We start from the raw sequence: 13,766 nt of genomic DNA on the forward strand, positions 1-13,766 counted from the left end.
CTCACATGTCTACAGTTCTTGAAGATTTCAGCCTCCAAAACTGTAAGCTAAATAAACCTCTTTTCTTTTTTCTTTTTCTTTCCTTTTCCTTTCCTTCCTTTATTTCATTTCTGAGACAAGGTTTTCCTATGTAGTCCTGGCTGTCCTGGAACCCACTCTGCAGACCAGGCTGGTCTCGAACTCAGAGATCTCCCTGCCTCTGCCTAGGACTAAAGGTGTGTGTTGCTACCACCTGGACTAAACCTCTTCTCTTTATATATTTTCCAGCCTCGATACTTCATTATAGCTGTAGACATGGACTAATATGTGGTGTAGTGTGAGTGAGCCTCGGAAACATGCTCCATGGAAAAAGGCAGACACCGAGATTACGTAGTATATGACTCCTTTCATATGAAAAGTTTAGAATAAGAAAAGTTGGGAGACAAAAATGAGATTAGTAGTTTCCAGGGGCTGGGGACAGGTGTGGTGATATTTTGTTTGCACATTAAGATCAGCAGGTGGAGCTAGCCACTAGTTAACTTAGAGGCCAGGCAGTGGTGGCACACACCTTTGATCTTCAGGCAAGCTTAATTTGCTAAAGCACAAACAAAATGTCACCACAGACAGGGGAAATGGAGAATGTCTCATAAGCTAATAAGTTTTGTGGCAAGGTAGGCACTGAAACAGATCTCAGAGAAGTATGGGGCTTGGAGGGATTTGTTGGTCAGGAATGGGAGTTTAGATTTACTCCTGGTGAGATGAGGAGCCTTTAACAGGAGTCTGCAGGGCTGCTGGTGGAGTAGCTACCTTTGAGGTTCCCTCTAGCTTCCAGGTACAGAATGTTCTGGAGGAGTCTGTTGTTTACAGAGGGATGGATACAGGTGACCAGGAGAAGCTCATGGCTGCCTTTTGTATCTGGGATCCCAGCAATTGGGAGACCAGTGATGTCATTTGCTGAGCTAGAAGAATACTTGACAGAAGAGGAGCAGTGATTCTGGTGACATAGGTGGACACATGTTTCAGATGTTGCAATGCCTCCAGGACACCCTGGTTGAACAAAATGGCATAGCGCCTAATTAGAGCTCTGTTGGCATTTGTGTCTTATGACTTCCCTGTGAGGTTTCTTGGGTGGCTTCGCTGACAGGAAAAGACAGCAGAAAGAGGCCAGATGCTGATTCTGTGATTTGCATCTCTCAAGTGAGAGATTTCACCAGCCATGTTAAATAAAGTCCAACAAATATTAATTCTTGTTCCAACTGAGGTCAGGATTCTGAGTGGAAGACGCTGCCTTGGAAATATTATGGACATATTAGTTATTTCTTGCCAAGTGCTTATGCAAATTCCACACTAACTCAAATGGGTCTTAAAAAGAACAATGCAGAGGGGCCTCTCCCATTAGGAAAACATGCAGGTGAAAGGTTCGGCCCTGCCTGACTTAGCATGTAGGATTTCTGAAACTGCTGGCTACTCTGCATGTAGGTAGACAGAGAGGAGGGCTCCTTCTCATTGCAATGAGCCTTGAGTAGGAGTGAGGAGCAGATGGCCTTTTGCACCTTCTGGACAACTGCCACATGACTAGTATTGCCCTTGTCTTCACCACTGTGTGGATCTTGGGGTGCTAAGAAAGCCCTTTAAGCCCCAAGGGGAGGCCATGTAGCTCTGTGGTTGTGTACATGCCTAGCATGTTGTGAGACTCTAGGCTCAATCCCTCCTCTTCTCTCCCTCCTCCCTCTTTCCCTCTGTCTTCTCCCTTTCTTCCCTTAACTCCTCTCTTCCCTCCTTCCTTTCCCCTAACCCCCCCTTTTTTTCCTTTGCTAGGATCCAACCAGGGCCTCTCCCACACTAATATAACAGGTTTTCTAAGACAAATTCTAGCTTCTATATAGTAGGGTTCTGAGGTTCCTTGTAGAAACTGATTTATAAAACACCAGTAATCTGATCATGTCCCCTTTGCAGTGTTATCTCATACATTCCAAACCATTTTCAGGCTTTCTGTGCTTTAGGAGAGTGCCAACTTTACCTGGTTCCCAAGCCTTGCATGAGGTAATTCTGGCAACTCCTGTTCCTTGTGTCCCTTTTCATCTCTGGTCCTTATTTCATTCTCAGCCTTTCTCTGGGAACTATTTCTTCTTGGCTGGCTGTACTGTCACTTTGCCTTTAATCAATTCTAGGGGACAATCCTCTCTAGGTGGAGTTGTTCCACTCTCTACAGAGGGCCTTCACTCTAATTGCCTCCATCTCCTGGCTCAATTCCCTGTGTCCTTGAATTTCCTCATTTCACTTGCCCTGTAAACAGGTTCGGACAACTCCTTCAATCCTGTTATGTGGCCTACCTTTTCCTCCTATGTGATGCTGGTCGTTCTTCCATGAACCATAGGCCTTGTCATGCTGCAGATTCCTGACCACCCTTCAATGACGCGCCCCTTTGTTCTCAGATCAAGCCTTTGCCATTGTCATGACATTCAAGGCCTGGCCAGTCCTTGCCATATGAGAAGAGGAGAGATTAAAAGTGTTGTGGGGACTCTGAGGATAATTTGCTTGCAAGTCAAACATAGGGTGAGGGGCAGGCTCCATTTCCATAGTTTCTGTTCACTTATGAGGTACACTCTGCCAGCTGCCTTGTAGCTGGGTCCTCGTGGACTAAAGGCTCAAATATGTGTCAATTTGGCCTGGTAGCTTTTGTTTTCTATTTCTTTTTCAATTTGGAGAGTAGTAGGCTTTCGAATATTTAATTTTGTGCAGCAAACACTTTTAACAAATCACTACTATGTCCCATGAAATAAAGGACTTTTGTACAGCAACAAAGTTCACAATTTCAGAATAAAGGTCAGTGCTCTGGGCTTCTTTTCCCTTCTCTGCACAGAACTGGCCAGAACCTTGAGTATGAGGTTAGTCATGGAGGAGGGGACTCAGTGGGGAGCTAGGTTGATGGACAGGAGATCTTTGTTTCCTAAAGCTCCCTCTTCATGCAGCTGTGTGTGTGTGTGTGTGTGTGTGTGTGTGTGTGTGTGTGTGTCTGTCTGTCTGTCTGTCTGTCTGTCCAGGAAGAGCCCTACAAGCATTAGGGCCTAAGGCTGAGGGAGGGTAGCAGAAACTCATGGGAGGCAACTAAATCCTTGAACACTGGCTGGGTCCCTTTGGTTTCTGGAGATAAAGGGTGGGCCTTCATCTTTGCTTTCTTTCTATCAGTTCCTAAGTAATACTGGTGGCAGAGGTGAAACATCAGGGAAGGACAAGGTTTTGCTGTTGTGTTGTTTGTCTTGCTTTACTTTGCTAGAAGGTTTTCTGTATAGCCCCAGCTAGCTTTGATATTGTGACAGTTCTCCTGCCTCAGCCTCCTGAGTGCTGGAATTGAAAGGATGAAGCACCACAACCAGCAGGAAAGAACAATTTCAACATGGACAGCAGTGCTCTCCTGATGGTCATCTTCAGCAGTGTCAGGGTCTTGTTGGTGGATGCCACCTATTAAGGTTGCTTTTGGCCATGGGTTGTAAATGGAGACTGCACTTTAGTTTCCCGGCCACCCAGATGTGAATAATCACACATAAACTATATTAATTACAACCCTGTTTGGTTGATGGCTCAGGCATATTGCTAGCTAGCTCTTATAACTTAAATTAACCCATTTCTATTCATCTGTGTATCACCATGAGGGTGTGGCCTACTGGCAAGGTTCTGGCATCCTTCTCCTTCAGCAGCTACATGGCATCTGCCTGACTCTGCCTTCTTTTCCCCTGCATTCAGTTTAGTTTTCCCACCTAGCTCTATTCTGCCCTGCCATAGGCCAAAGCAGCTTCTTCATTAACCAATGGTAATAAAACATGTTCATAGCATAGAGAGGGGAATCCCTTATCAATGGGTGATAACATTGATATTAATGTCTGTCCTGTCCCTTTAAGAGACAAGCCCTGCCCACTCCCTCCCTGTCTGCAGAGGCAAGAGGATCTTCCTTCTGCTTCTAGCCTGAGCTGCTTTCTTTCCATTCCTCTCTCCTGAAGAGGTAACTTCTGCTTTCTCTCTCTCTCTCTCTCTCTCTCTCTCTCTCTCTCTCTCTCTCTCCTCTCCCCTTCCTCTCTCTCTGTGCCTCTTTCTCTTCTTCCCCCTTCTCCCCTTTCCCTCTTTTATTCCCCTTCCATAACCCACTAAATAAATACCCAGTCTCTGTGCATGGCATGCCTATCCATCTCTGTGTCTCACCTGCCATGGCTCCTCTTGGCACTGACTGACCCACCTGCCAAGGGCCGAGGGCTGCCCGCAGCTCCCCGCCTGGGACCCACCACCCCTAATGGCCCACTGGCCCTCAGGCTGGCCCTTGGAACTGCACAGCTTTTATTTTTACCATTACAGAGGCTCTCTTGAAAAAGTGGCTGGTGTATGGAATGAGGGTGGATATTTTGTGAGAGGGGTTTTGTAGCTGTTTATTTGGCTAGCAACAGAACTTCATAGTCTTGACAAGCTGCTGAACCCCAGGGCCCCCACGACATCATGGTTTCTCTGTTCACATGTTTCCCCTCAGGTCTTGTATGTAACAACAGGAACAGAGAGCTGGGGAGTGGCTGACCCCCTGGAAAGCCACTGGGGTCACTAGTAGTATTCTCAGAACACTCAGGACAAATGCTATGCTCCAAGGATGGCCTGTTGGCTCTTGTGGATAATGACACAATTTTCTTGCTTGTGAAAAAGGTTGGCATTTTAGGAGTGGAGCTTGAAGACCTAAATGCTTTTTCCAATATTCGGGACATGAGCAGTTCAGGGAAGATCTAGGGGTACCGATGAGGAGAAGGGAGTAGTGTGTTGACAAAATACTTGGTCAGGTCTTGGTTCCAGAATTCATATGCATTGGTAATAAGGTTGTGTATAGTGGACAGGGCAAGGGTCATGGCTTCTAAGTGTTGGACTTCCCATATGCAAACCAGCTTAATGTTCAGTTGCAAGTAAGTATGGTTACAATAATCGGACTGAGTCTCTCACCCTCACCCAGTTCTAGGTGGGCACTTCTTGCCAACAGAAAGATTCACCAGGTCTCTCAGACTCACATTAACTCCACTTATAAGAGACTGAGAGACACACTAGGCCCCAGATACATCATCATACAAAGGGAGAGTTATCTTATAGCCTTATTCAGGCATTTTGATTGAGAAGGTTGTTCATTTGGTGTCATTTGCTATATTATAACACAATTCTTTTCTCTTGGTTCTTGCTCCTGCATCTAGATGATCTTGTGTTGCAGAGAAGCCTACCTTTTCCGTCCTGCCTCATCATCTGCTATTACCTCCACGTGACAGCTCAGTTTCATCCAGTCCTCACCACACTCCATCTCACCACTTCCTTTGTTCCACCAGGTCTGCTCCTGGCTTCTGAAAGTCTCTGATCTTGGCCACTCTGCAGAAGGCCTGCCAGTATTCTCCTGGCCCCTTTGACTTCATGGTCCCCTGGTTACTTTCTCAAAGTCAAGGCGCTCCCACTCACTTCCTTGATTATTGAGGTCACACATAAGGCTGTTATAAGAAATTAAAACCTCCATCCGAGTGGTGGTGGCACATGCCTTTAATCCCAACACTCAGGAGGCAGAGGTAGGCGGATGTCTGTGAATTCGAGGCCAGCCTGATTTACAGAGTGAGTTCAAGGATAGCCAGGGCTGTTACACAAAGAAACCCTGTCTTGAAACCCCCTCAGAAGAAATAAAGACCTATCAGTTATCTCTGCTCTTCAGCTCCACTTCCAGCCCAGCTTTGCCCATGGGAAGGTCTACTCCTAGCATATTGTGTGTTTGTGTTTCCCAGTCCCATATTTAGTGCAGTGGATAGAATAGAAACAGAGAAAGGGAGAGGGAGGAAGAGAGAGAGCTGTGGGGGGCGGGGGGAGATATTCATGTGTGTGCATATATGTTGTTTGTGACCAGGAACACTGGGAATGACAGTAGGATCCATCATTAGAAGTGACCAAAGACAGAGGCGAGGACAGGCTTCATGCTGCCACAGTGAACAGCCTTGATTTCTTTATTCTGAGAACTGTTTGTAGCCGTGCTCGTCTTGGGAGCTTTTGCTACTCTGCTGCAGCAGGCTCCGCTGCAGTAGGCTTTTGGTTATCACACTAGTGAGGGTATCTGCGTTCCGGCCGCCAGGGAAGTGGACTCCATTTGCCGAGATTCATGGGAAAAAACTGCAGCGCGTTAGTCACGGGACATATTTTTTCTGATCTATTGAGCGGCTGTGAACTTTTGCAGTAGTAACCCTGTCTCTAACCCAAGTCTCAGCAACTATTCCTCAGTGTTTTGGGTCTGGACTGAGCCCACCCTCCTTGTTGCCTGCTGTGGTGTCTCTGCTGGTCCCAGCGGCTACCCAAATAGGCCAGTTCTTTAGTTTGAGGCAGGGATTTTGCTGCAGCTTTCAGCAGGAGGCAGCGAATGAGGCCGAGGCATCGGAGAACCTCTCAGCTGGGGGACTTGCACTAGAGGAGGAAGGTGTGGTCCAAGGTCGTCGTCGGCTGGCAGCACCCCAGTTCTGGGTGTGTAGTGGCCTCGGGGTGGCCGTTCCTGAGCACCGTCTCCACCGCTGCTTACCACACCCTGGCCTCTGGTGACGCACTACTAGGTGCTTGCAGGCCTCTTCTGACAGTTCTCCGAGAGGCGAGAGGATAGGGTGGGAAGGGGTCTGCGGCAGTGAGTAGGCAAGCCACCCAATCCAGATCGCGCGACAGAATGGGTGTCTGCGAGCCCCGCCCTCGCCCTATGCCCCGCCTCCAGACTGCGGCGGAGTCCCCGAGACAGCAGTGTCGCCCAGTCTCTTGCCTTGGGCCCTGAGGAGTCCCCCCCCTTCCCAGCACGGGTATTAAGGCGCGCCTCTCCTCTGTCCTTCCTGGCTCCGCGAAGGGTGCCAGCTTTGGGCGGGGCCCTGCGGTTGTGACAGGCTCCTCCTCCCCAGCTCCTCCCCTCCCCGCCCCCTCGGGCCCTCCTGCACTAACCGTGCTCCTCCGGGCCCCTGAGCCTGCTCCCAGTCATGGTGGCCTGGCGTACCGCTTTCCTCGTTTGCCTCGTTTTCTCCTTGGCCACCCTGGTCCAGAGAGGTAAGGTGGGCGCGGGTTGGGGCACCCAGGGACCCCGCCCTGTGGCCTGGGGGTCGCTCTGCGCATGAGCGGCCCTGCCCCCCCCCCCCCCCCCCGTCTGACCGGCCTGAAGTGGGGGCTTTGGGCGACTTGGCCATTCTTGGCCTAGGGTTGAGGGTCTGAGGCTTCAGGGACTGAACGCACTGTGAATTGTATAGTCGAAGATGAGTGATGGGACCCTTCTTACTGATTTTAAAACACTAGAATGTTAAAATCCTGGCCAAGCAGATGCCACCATTGGTGACAACAGCTGTTCCCAGGAGTGTACCTTGGGAAAACCTTGAAAAAAGCAGTCATTTCGAAAATTGGCTATGAGGCCATCTGCAGCAAATCATCTGGAGAGCTTCCCAGGTGACTTCCTGACTATATCTCGGTGGGCTTAGAGTGGGGACAAAGTGGAAATGGGGCGAGAGGGGGCAACTTGTGGGTCTTACATCAATTAGTTCTCTACATACTATTGGTGTTTGTCCCTACCCTTCTAGAGACTTTGGTCATATTTTGTGAAGGAGATGGACACAGAAATTCTGCTGAATCAAAGAAACAAGTTTCTTCCACCTTGTGCAACTCAGTTTGTGCACCAGGCCCAGCCACCTGGGCATCACCTGGGGTTTTGTCAGAAATGCAATATCTCACACTCTGATTTTGACCTGAATCAGATTCAGTGTTTTATTTAGAGTAATAACCAGATTTTGGAGTAATTTGCAGGAACATTCAAGTCTGAGTAGCATATTCTTATGATAAATACATTCTGTGCTTGGAAATAGTATCGTAAACAAGTACCAGCAGAATCTTCTTACATTTATTTATGTCCCGTCTCCACATCACGGAAAAAAAAACAAAGCAAAACAAAACTCCAAAACAGCTTCAAGAAAACCCTGTAATTGTAACCGATCAGGAATTGTGCTTTGAGCTTTCTGAAAATGAAGACAAATCTACCCATGAAAAACACAGGCTTAGGAAGACAAAACTTGGTCCTAGCACTGCCTTCTAGTAAGATATATGTCACATATAAGGAACACTGGTAAAGAGGAGAACACCTAGCCCAGGAAGTTATACAAAAGATGTGGAAATGGTTAAGGACAACCCTGCTGGAGTTGCTACAAGAAGAACCTTTTAGCGAGCTACAAAGGTATGGACAGTCTGGGTTCTAGGAACTGATGATGCAGAGGATAAAGAAAGCCAAGTCTTCAGTCTCTGCAACGACAACCCGGTAGAGGGAGAAAATCAGCTCAGATATCAGATCTATGGGATAGACTGCTATGGAGAGAAGGAAGCGATCTCAAGAATAAAGAGCTGCTGAATTTTTTTTCAGTTTCTCTTTGGGGTTAAAATTTTATTATCAAATGAGCTTTTGTAGAGAAAAGTATCCATCCAGTAGCCCACCTTATCCTTGAGAGCTAAGATGACAAATGTGGTTTTTTTTTTCCTTTACTGGAATTGGAACATGAAACCCTGTGCATGCTAGATAATTGCATCTTATGGCATGGTGGTTTTGAAAGTAGACTTGTAAATGACCAAGCCTCAGGTTTTCATGCTTTGAGTTTAGAGAGACTGAGGAAGCTGGTAGAGCTGAAGTCATAAGTGATTAATTGGCAGCTAGGGTTTGCTCCTAGTCTTCTCTGACTCCACAGTAGCCATCTTAAAACACTGGGTATAATTATTTACACCTGGAGGCTGCCCCACTGCTAACCTTGAGTGGCTTCCTGTAAATGAGTTCTCTAAACCTGTTCGATCAGTCCATATAATGACTAAGATCACAAAGGTGTCTTTGACCCAGGAATGTGTTCTTCATTGATCAGCTACCATTTCCTGGGTGCTTTCTGTGTGCCAAGTATAAAATATTTCTTCCTTCTTTCTTTCCTTTTTTTAAAATGGGGTCTCATATAACCCAATTTGGTAGCCTCAAATTTGCTATGTATCCAATGCTGTCCTTGAACTCCTGATCCTCCTGCCTCTGCTTCCTGAGACCTGGACTGAGACTTGTATGCCACCACACCTAGCATGATCTTATTTTGAATCATCACAATAATTCTTAAGGTTAGCTATTATCCTTGCTCCAAATAAGGGGACTGTGGTCACATATTAAAAGAAATAACCAGGGTTCAACACAGATAAGAGTGCCACCCTGTGATATTTTCTTGACCTAAGAACACTGAGCCAGATGAAGTTTTCTTTTGAAGGTAGGGACCCAATTTTTCTGTACTGGGGTCCGCAGAGCTTTGCCAGTGTTCCTTTATTCTTGTTCCTGGTCCTCAGTAATGGATTGTGCCTCAGCAACCTTAGTAGTCATACAAAAGGTCCCAGAAACACATCTGGGAATAAAGTGTAAGTCCCTCCAGGTTCTAGGAAGTAGACTCAGGTTTTAGCTCTCTGAAGTTGAAAGGATGGTTCAGAAGTCACTCACACACCTTCAGTCCCAGCACTAGGGAGGCAGAGGCAGGCAGGTGTCTGAGTTCAAGGTTAGCGTGGTCTACAGAGTGAGTTCCAGGACAGCCAGGGCTGTTACACAGAGAAACTCTATCTCAGAAAAACCTAACCCACGCAAAATCACTCTCTAAAGACAAAGGGGAGTTAACTTCAATATATATCTTACTTCTTCTGAAATATCTTCTGAGGACAGGTGTGTCATCTGAAGGTACCCAGAGTGTGGAAGTTGTTCTTCTGAGCACCATGGAGAAGGACCTCAGCTGTGTATGTAAGAGTCTTAACAGGGGCTGTTCCTTAGGAAGTTGTTCCAGGAGCATGACTCTTAGTGCGTCACACATATTCATTAGCTAACCCGGGAAGGTTGACACTGTGACCTGCTCTTCCTTTTGATATACATAACGATGTGTTGCAGTCTTGAAAAACAATGGAACTGGGCAATGGTGGTGCAGCCTTTAATCCCAGCACTCAGGAGACAGAGGCAGGCAGATCTTTGTGAGTTCGAGGCCAGTCTGGTCTACAGAGCTAGTTCCAGGACAGTCAGGACCATCCAATCAGTAAATAGACAGCTCTAAAAGGAAGAAATATAAATGGCTAATAAATATTTGAGGAAGTGTTCAACATCCTTAGTCTTCAGGGAAATGCAAGTTAAAATTGCTTGAGGTTAGAATGGTGCTGATGAGGGTGTGGGAGGGCCTTAGTCACCATTGATGAGAATGTGCATCAGTGCATCCACTGTGGACAGCAGTATGAGGCTCCTTAAAATCTGCAAATAGAACTCACATATGATTCAGCTCTACCACGCCTGTGCATGTAACCAAAAGACCTTAAGTTAACAGACCACACAGATACCTGCATACCATGTTTGTTGCTATACTGTTCCCAATAGCCAGGATATGGAACCAGTCTAGATGCCCATCAACTGACAAATGGCTAATGAAGATGTGGTACATGTACACAATGGGGTTTTGAAACAATTTAAAACAATTTTATTCCATAGTAATAATAACTATTATTATTGGGGGCACACACATGCCACAGGGCACATGTGGTGGTCAGAGGACAGCTTCCTTTAGTTGATCCTCTTTTCCCATCATGTAGGTCAAAGAGATCAAACTCAGGTCATCAGGCTTGATGGCAGGTACTTCTACCCACTGAACCATCTTACCTGCCCCACAATGGAGTTTTATTCATCTTTGAACAAGAAAAAATTATATTCCTTGCTGGAAAGTGGGTAGAACTCGAGGTCATCATGTTAAGCAAAATAACTCACTCAGAAAGACAAATACCCAGATGTTTTCTCTCAGATGCTGAGCCTACATATGTATGCATGCATATATTTACATTTATGTGACATGAAGATAAACCAGGACTGTTGGAAAGAGGTAGGGGAGTAGTAATGTGGCAAGAAAAAGAGAAGGTAATGGGGAAAAGATAACTATCACATTTTTCTCAGATATGACATGTACATATACATATATGACCTAAATGTTGAAGGAGGACACTCAGCCCCAAAATAATCACACAGAAACTATATTATTAAAATCACTACTTGGCCCATTAGCTCTAGCTTTTTATTGGCTAACTGTTGCATCTTAATTTAATAATCAGTGTTTTCTGTGGCTTGCTGGGTAAATTTCTCAGCACCTATCTTCATTGGGACTACATGGCTTCTCCCTGACTCTGCATCCTTTCTCCCAGCATTCAGTTTAGTTTTTCCCACCTACCTAAGTCCTGCCCTATCAACAGGCCAATGCGGTTTTTTTATTCACCAATGGTGTTCACAGCATACAGCGGGAACTCCCACATCACATAAGGCAAGAAGGAAGCAGAAGGAAGACTAGGAAATGGTAATGGGTAATGAGGAGGGTGAACATGAGTGAAGTACAACAGTATATGGATGAAAATGCCATAATGAAGCCCATTACTTTGTATGTTAACTTAAACAATAAAATAAAAGTAGTGTGCAATACCCCACTTCCTACATGGAAAACGTGTAGCTCTAAAGGGTTTAGGAACCTTCTGTCAAGTTTCTTCAACTATACCATGGGGACAATCCTCCCGGTGTGGCAGTTATTAGGATTAAATGAGTGTGAGTGTCTGAAGTGCTCAGCACAGGACCTGTCTTCCAGTGAACCCCTTTCAGGTTAGCACATATTAATCCTACTTCTTATATGTTCCAAGCCACATTCCAGATATACACTTTGCAAATCTTGACAGCATTGTTTACATGAAATGCTCAGAGATTGCATATTTATACAAAAAATAGATTAGTGGTTGCTAAGGATTAGGGGAAGGGGACGGGAAGTGACTGCTTAAAGGATAAAGGCTTTGCAGAGTGATGAGCATGTTCTGGAAATAAAGAAAGGTGATGTTGCACAATTTTAAAGTACTTTAAAAACCATTGAATTATACATAGTGCATGGTTTATGAATTATATATTTGTTTAAAACAATTCACAAGGCTGGAGCTTTCATTGGTAGAACATGTGTTTAACATGTGCAAGGCCCTGGGTTCCATCTCCAGTACCTCAAAAAGAAAGAATGAATAAATAAATTTAAAAAGTAAAATGGATGTGGCAGCCCATGTCTGTAATACCAGCAGCATTCGGGAGGATGAAGTAGGAGGATTGCTGTGAGTTTGAGAGCAGTCTGCGCCTTTTAAAAATTACAACAGTCTGAACTACATGACAGGTTCCTGGCTAGCCTTGAATTATAACCAACCAAAGTAAAGCAATGCAAGCCAAAACACCACACCACACCAAAAAACAAAACAAAACAAAAAACAGAACACTGAATGATCTCCTAATTATGCCAGGTGTGGTGGCACATGCCTATTAATCTCAGTGTTCCAGAAACTGAGGAAGGAGAATCTTGATTTTGGGGCTAGCCTTCTGCCTCAGCAAACAAACAACCAGAAGTAGGTGATGTGGGAGGTCCTTCTGTCTGTGTGTTGCTTTTATTAGTTAACGAATAAAAAAACTGGCTTGGCCTGATAGGGCAGAGTAGAGCTAGGTGGGGAAAACTAAACTAAGTGCTGGGAGAAAGAAGACGGAGTCAGAGAGAAGCAATGTAGCTCCACTGGAGATAGATGCCACATGGTGATACACAGAGTAATGAATATGAGCTAGTTTAAGATATACGAGTTAGCCAGAAATACGCTTAAGCTATTGGCCAAATAATATGGTTTGCAAATAATATGGTTTCTATGTGGTTATTTCAGGAATCTGGGCAGCTGGGAGCACACAAGCAGACTTCTACAACAAGTAGGTGTACACAATTGTGGATTAGGACTGGTTGTCAACAGTTGGGCATGAGCACAGTGGCCCCATGTGCTGCAAAAATGAGTGGCCAGGCTGGGATCCTAGCAAGAACCTGTGGACTGACTCGGGGTATCAGGTTTGATAGATGTGGCCCAGAAAGTATTGACTTTAAGCTACTTAGCCCTGCCTGTCTCTGTCCTGAGAATTGGGCATCATGAGAATAGAGAGAATTTTCTTTCCTTGAATGCTTCTGGGATCAACATTATGCAGTTAGTCTTCTACAGGATCTGGAGACTCTATCAGTGATGCAGGATATTTGATCACAGATATGTGAACCCAGAGATTGCATTATTCACTGAAAAAGACTGTTTCTAGTTGTAGTGTGGTTCAACCCTAGCACACACTAATCCAAGAGCTTTCTGCTTGGATATTGTAAACAGGATCAAATAAAGCCAGCTATAGATCAAGAGGCAGAAGAAGCAATTATTGATAGGAAGTGAGCATAGGATTATTAAGGAAAAACCTTAGAGAGTGAAAGGGAGTCAGAAAGATGGATAGCGAGATACACAGGAAGTATAAGGGAGGGCCATTCAGTTTGGGGAGGGTTTTTGGAGACACCATAGGAGAAGGAGGCTTCTGGGACATTGGTGGAGGAGGAAGGTCAGGTGGGTGCTTTTTCTACCTCACGGAACTAGCAGGCTTTCACCCCAGCATCTGGCTCACGAATCTTTATTGGTAAAATCAAATGATTGAGATTTTGTTAAAAATAACATTCTAGAAAGTCTTCAGAGCTCTGATAAGTTTTCAGTTCCTTCCTTGATGTTATAGGCCATGTCTTCATCCCTATTCACAAGGTAGATAACGGGCAACTGTAATGAATGCACAGAAGCCCTTTGAATGGGCATTTGTGGGTACCAGGGAAGGGCCTGGCATTGCTGTAGTGAGATGACAATGAAAAGACATGTTCTGACTGCCCAGAAGGGTCTAAAAACAGGAG

At 45.5% G+C, this 13,766-nt stretch overlaps 1 protein-coding gene across 2 annotated transcripts in view; it reads left to right on the top strand.

Moving 5' to 3' along the window:
• Positions 1 to 6,792: 6,792 nt before the first annotated feature.
• Cd99l2 (CD99 molecule like 2) overlaps positions 6,793 to 13,766 on the top strand; it is a 79,900-nt gene continuing 72,926 nt past the window's right edge. Inside the window, exon 1 of one of the 2 annotated variants that reach the window (XM_048457547.3) lies at positions 6,793 to 7,044. In XM_048457547.3, the coding sequence (XP_048313504.2) occupies positions 6,978 to 7,044 (67 nt within the window). In that variant the 5' untranslated portion in view covers positions 6,793 to 6,977. The remainder of the gene's footprint in view (positions 7,045 to 13,766) is intronic. The other variant, XM_048457546.3, reaches the window with a different exon arrangement.

The sequence above is a fragment of the Myodes glareolus genome, chromosome X (assembly GCF_982192425.1).
Source record: "Myodes glareolus chromosome X, mMyoGla1.1, whole genome shotgun sequence".
Classification (NCBI taxonomy): Eukaryota; Metazoa; Chordata; class Mammalia; order Rodentia; family Cricetidae; genus Myodes; species Myodes glareolus.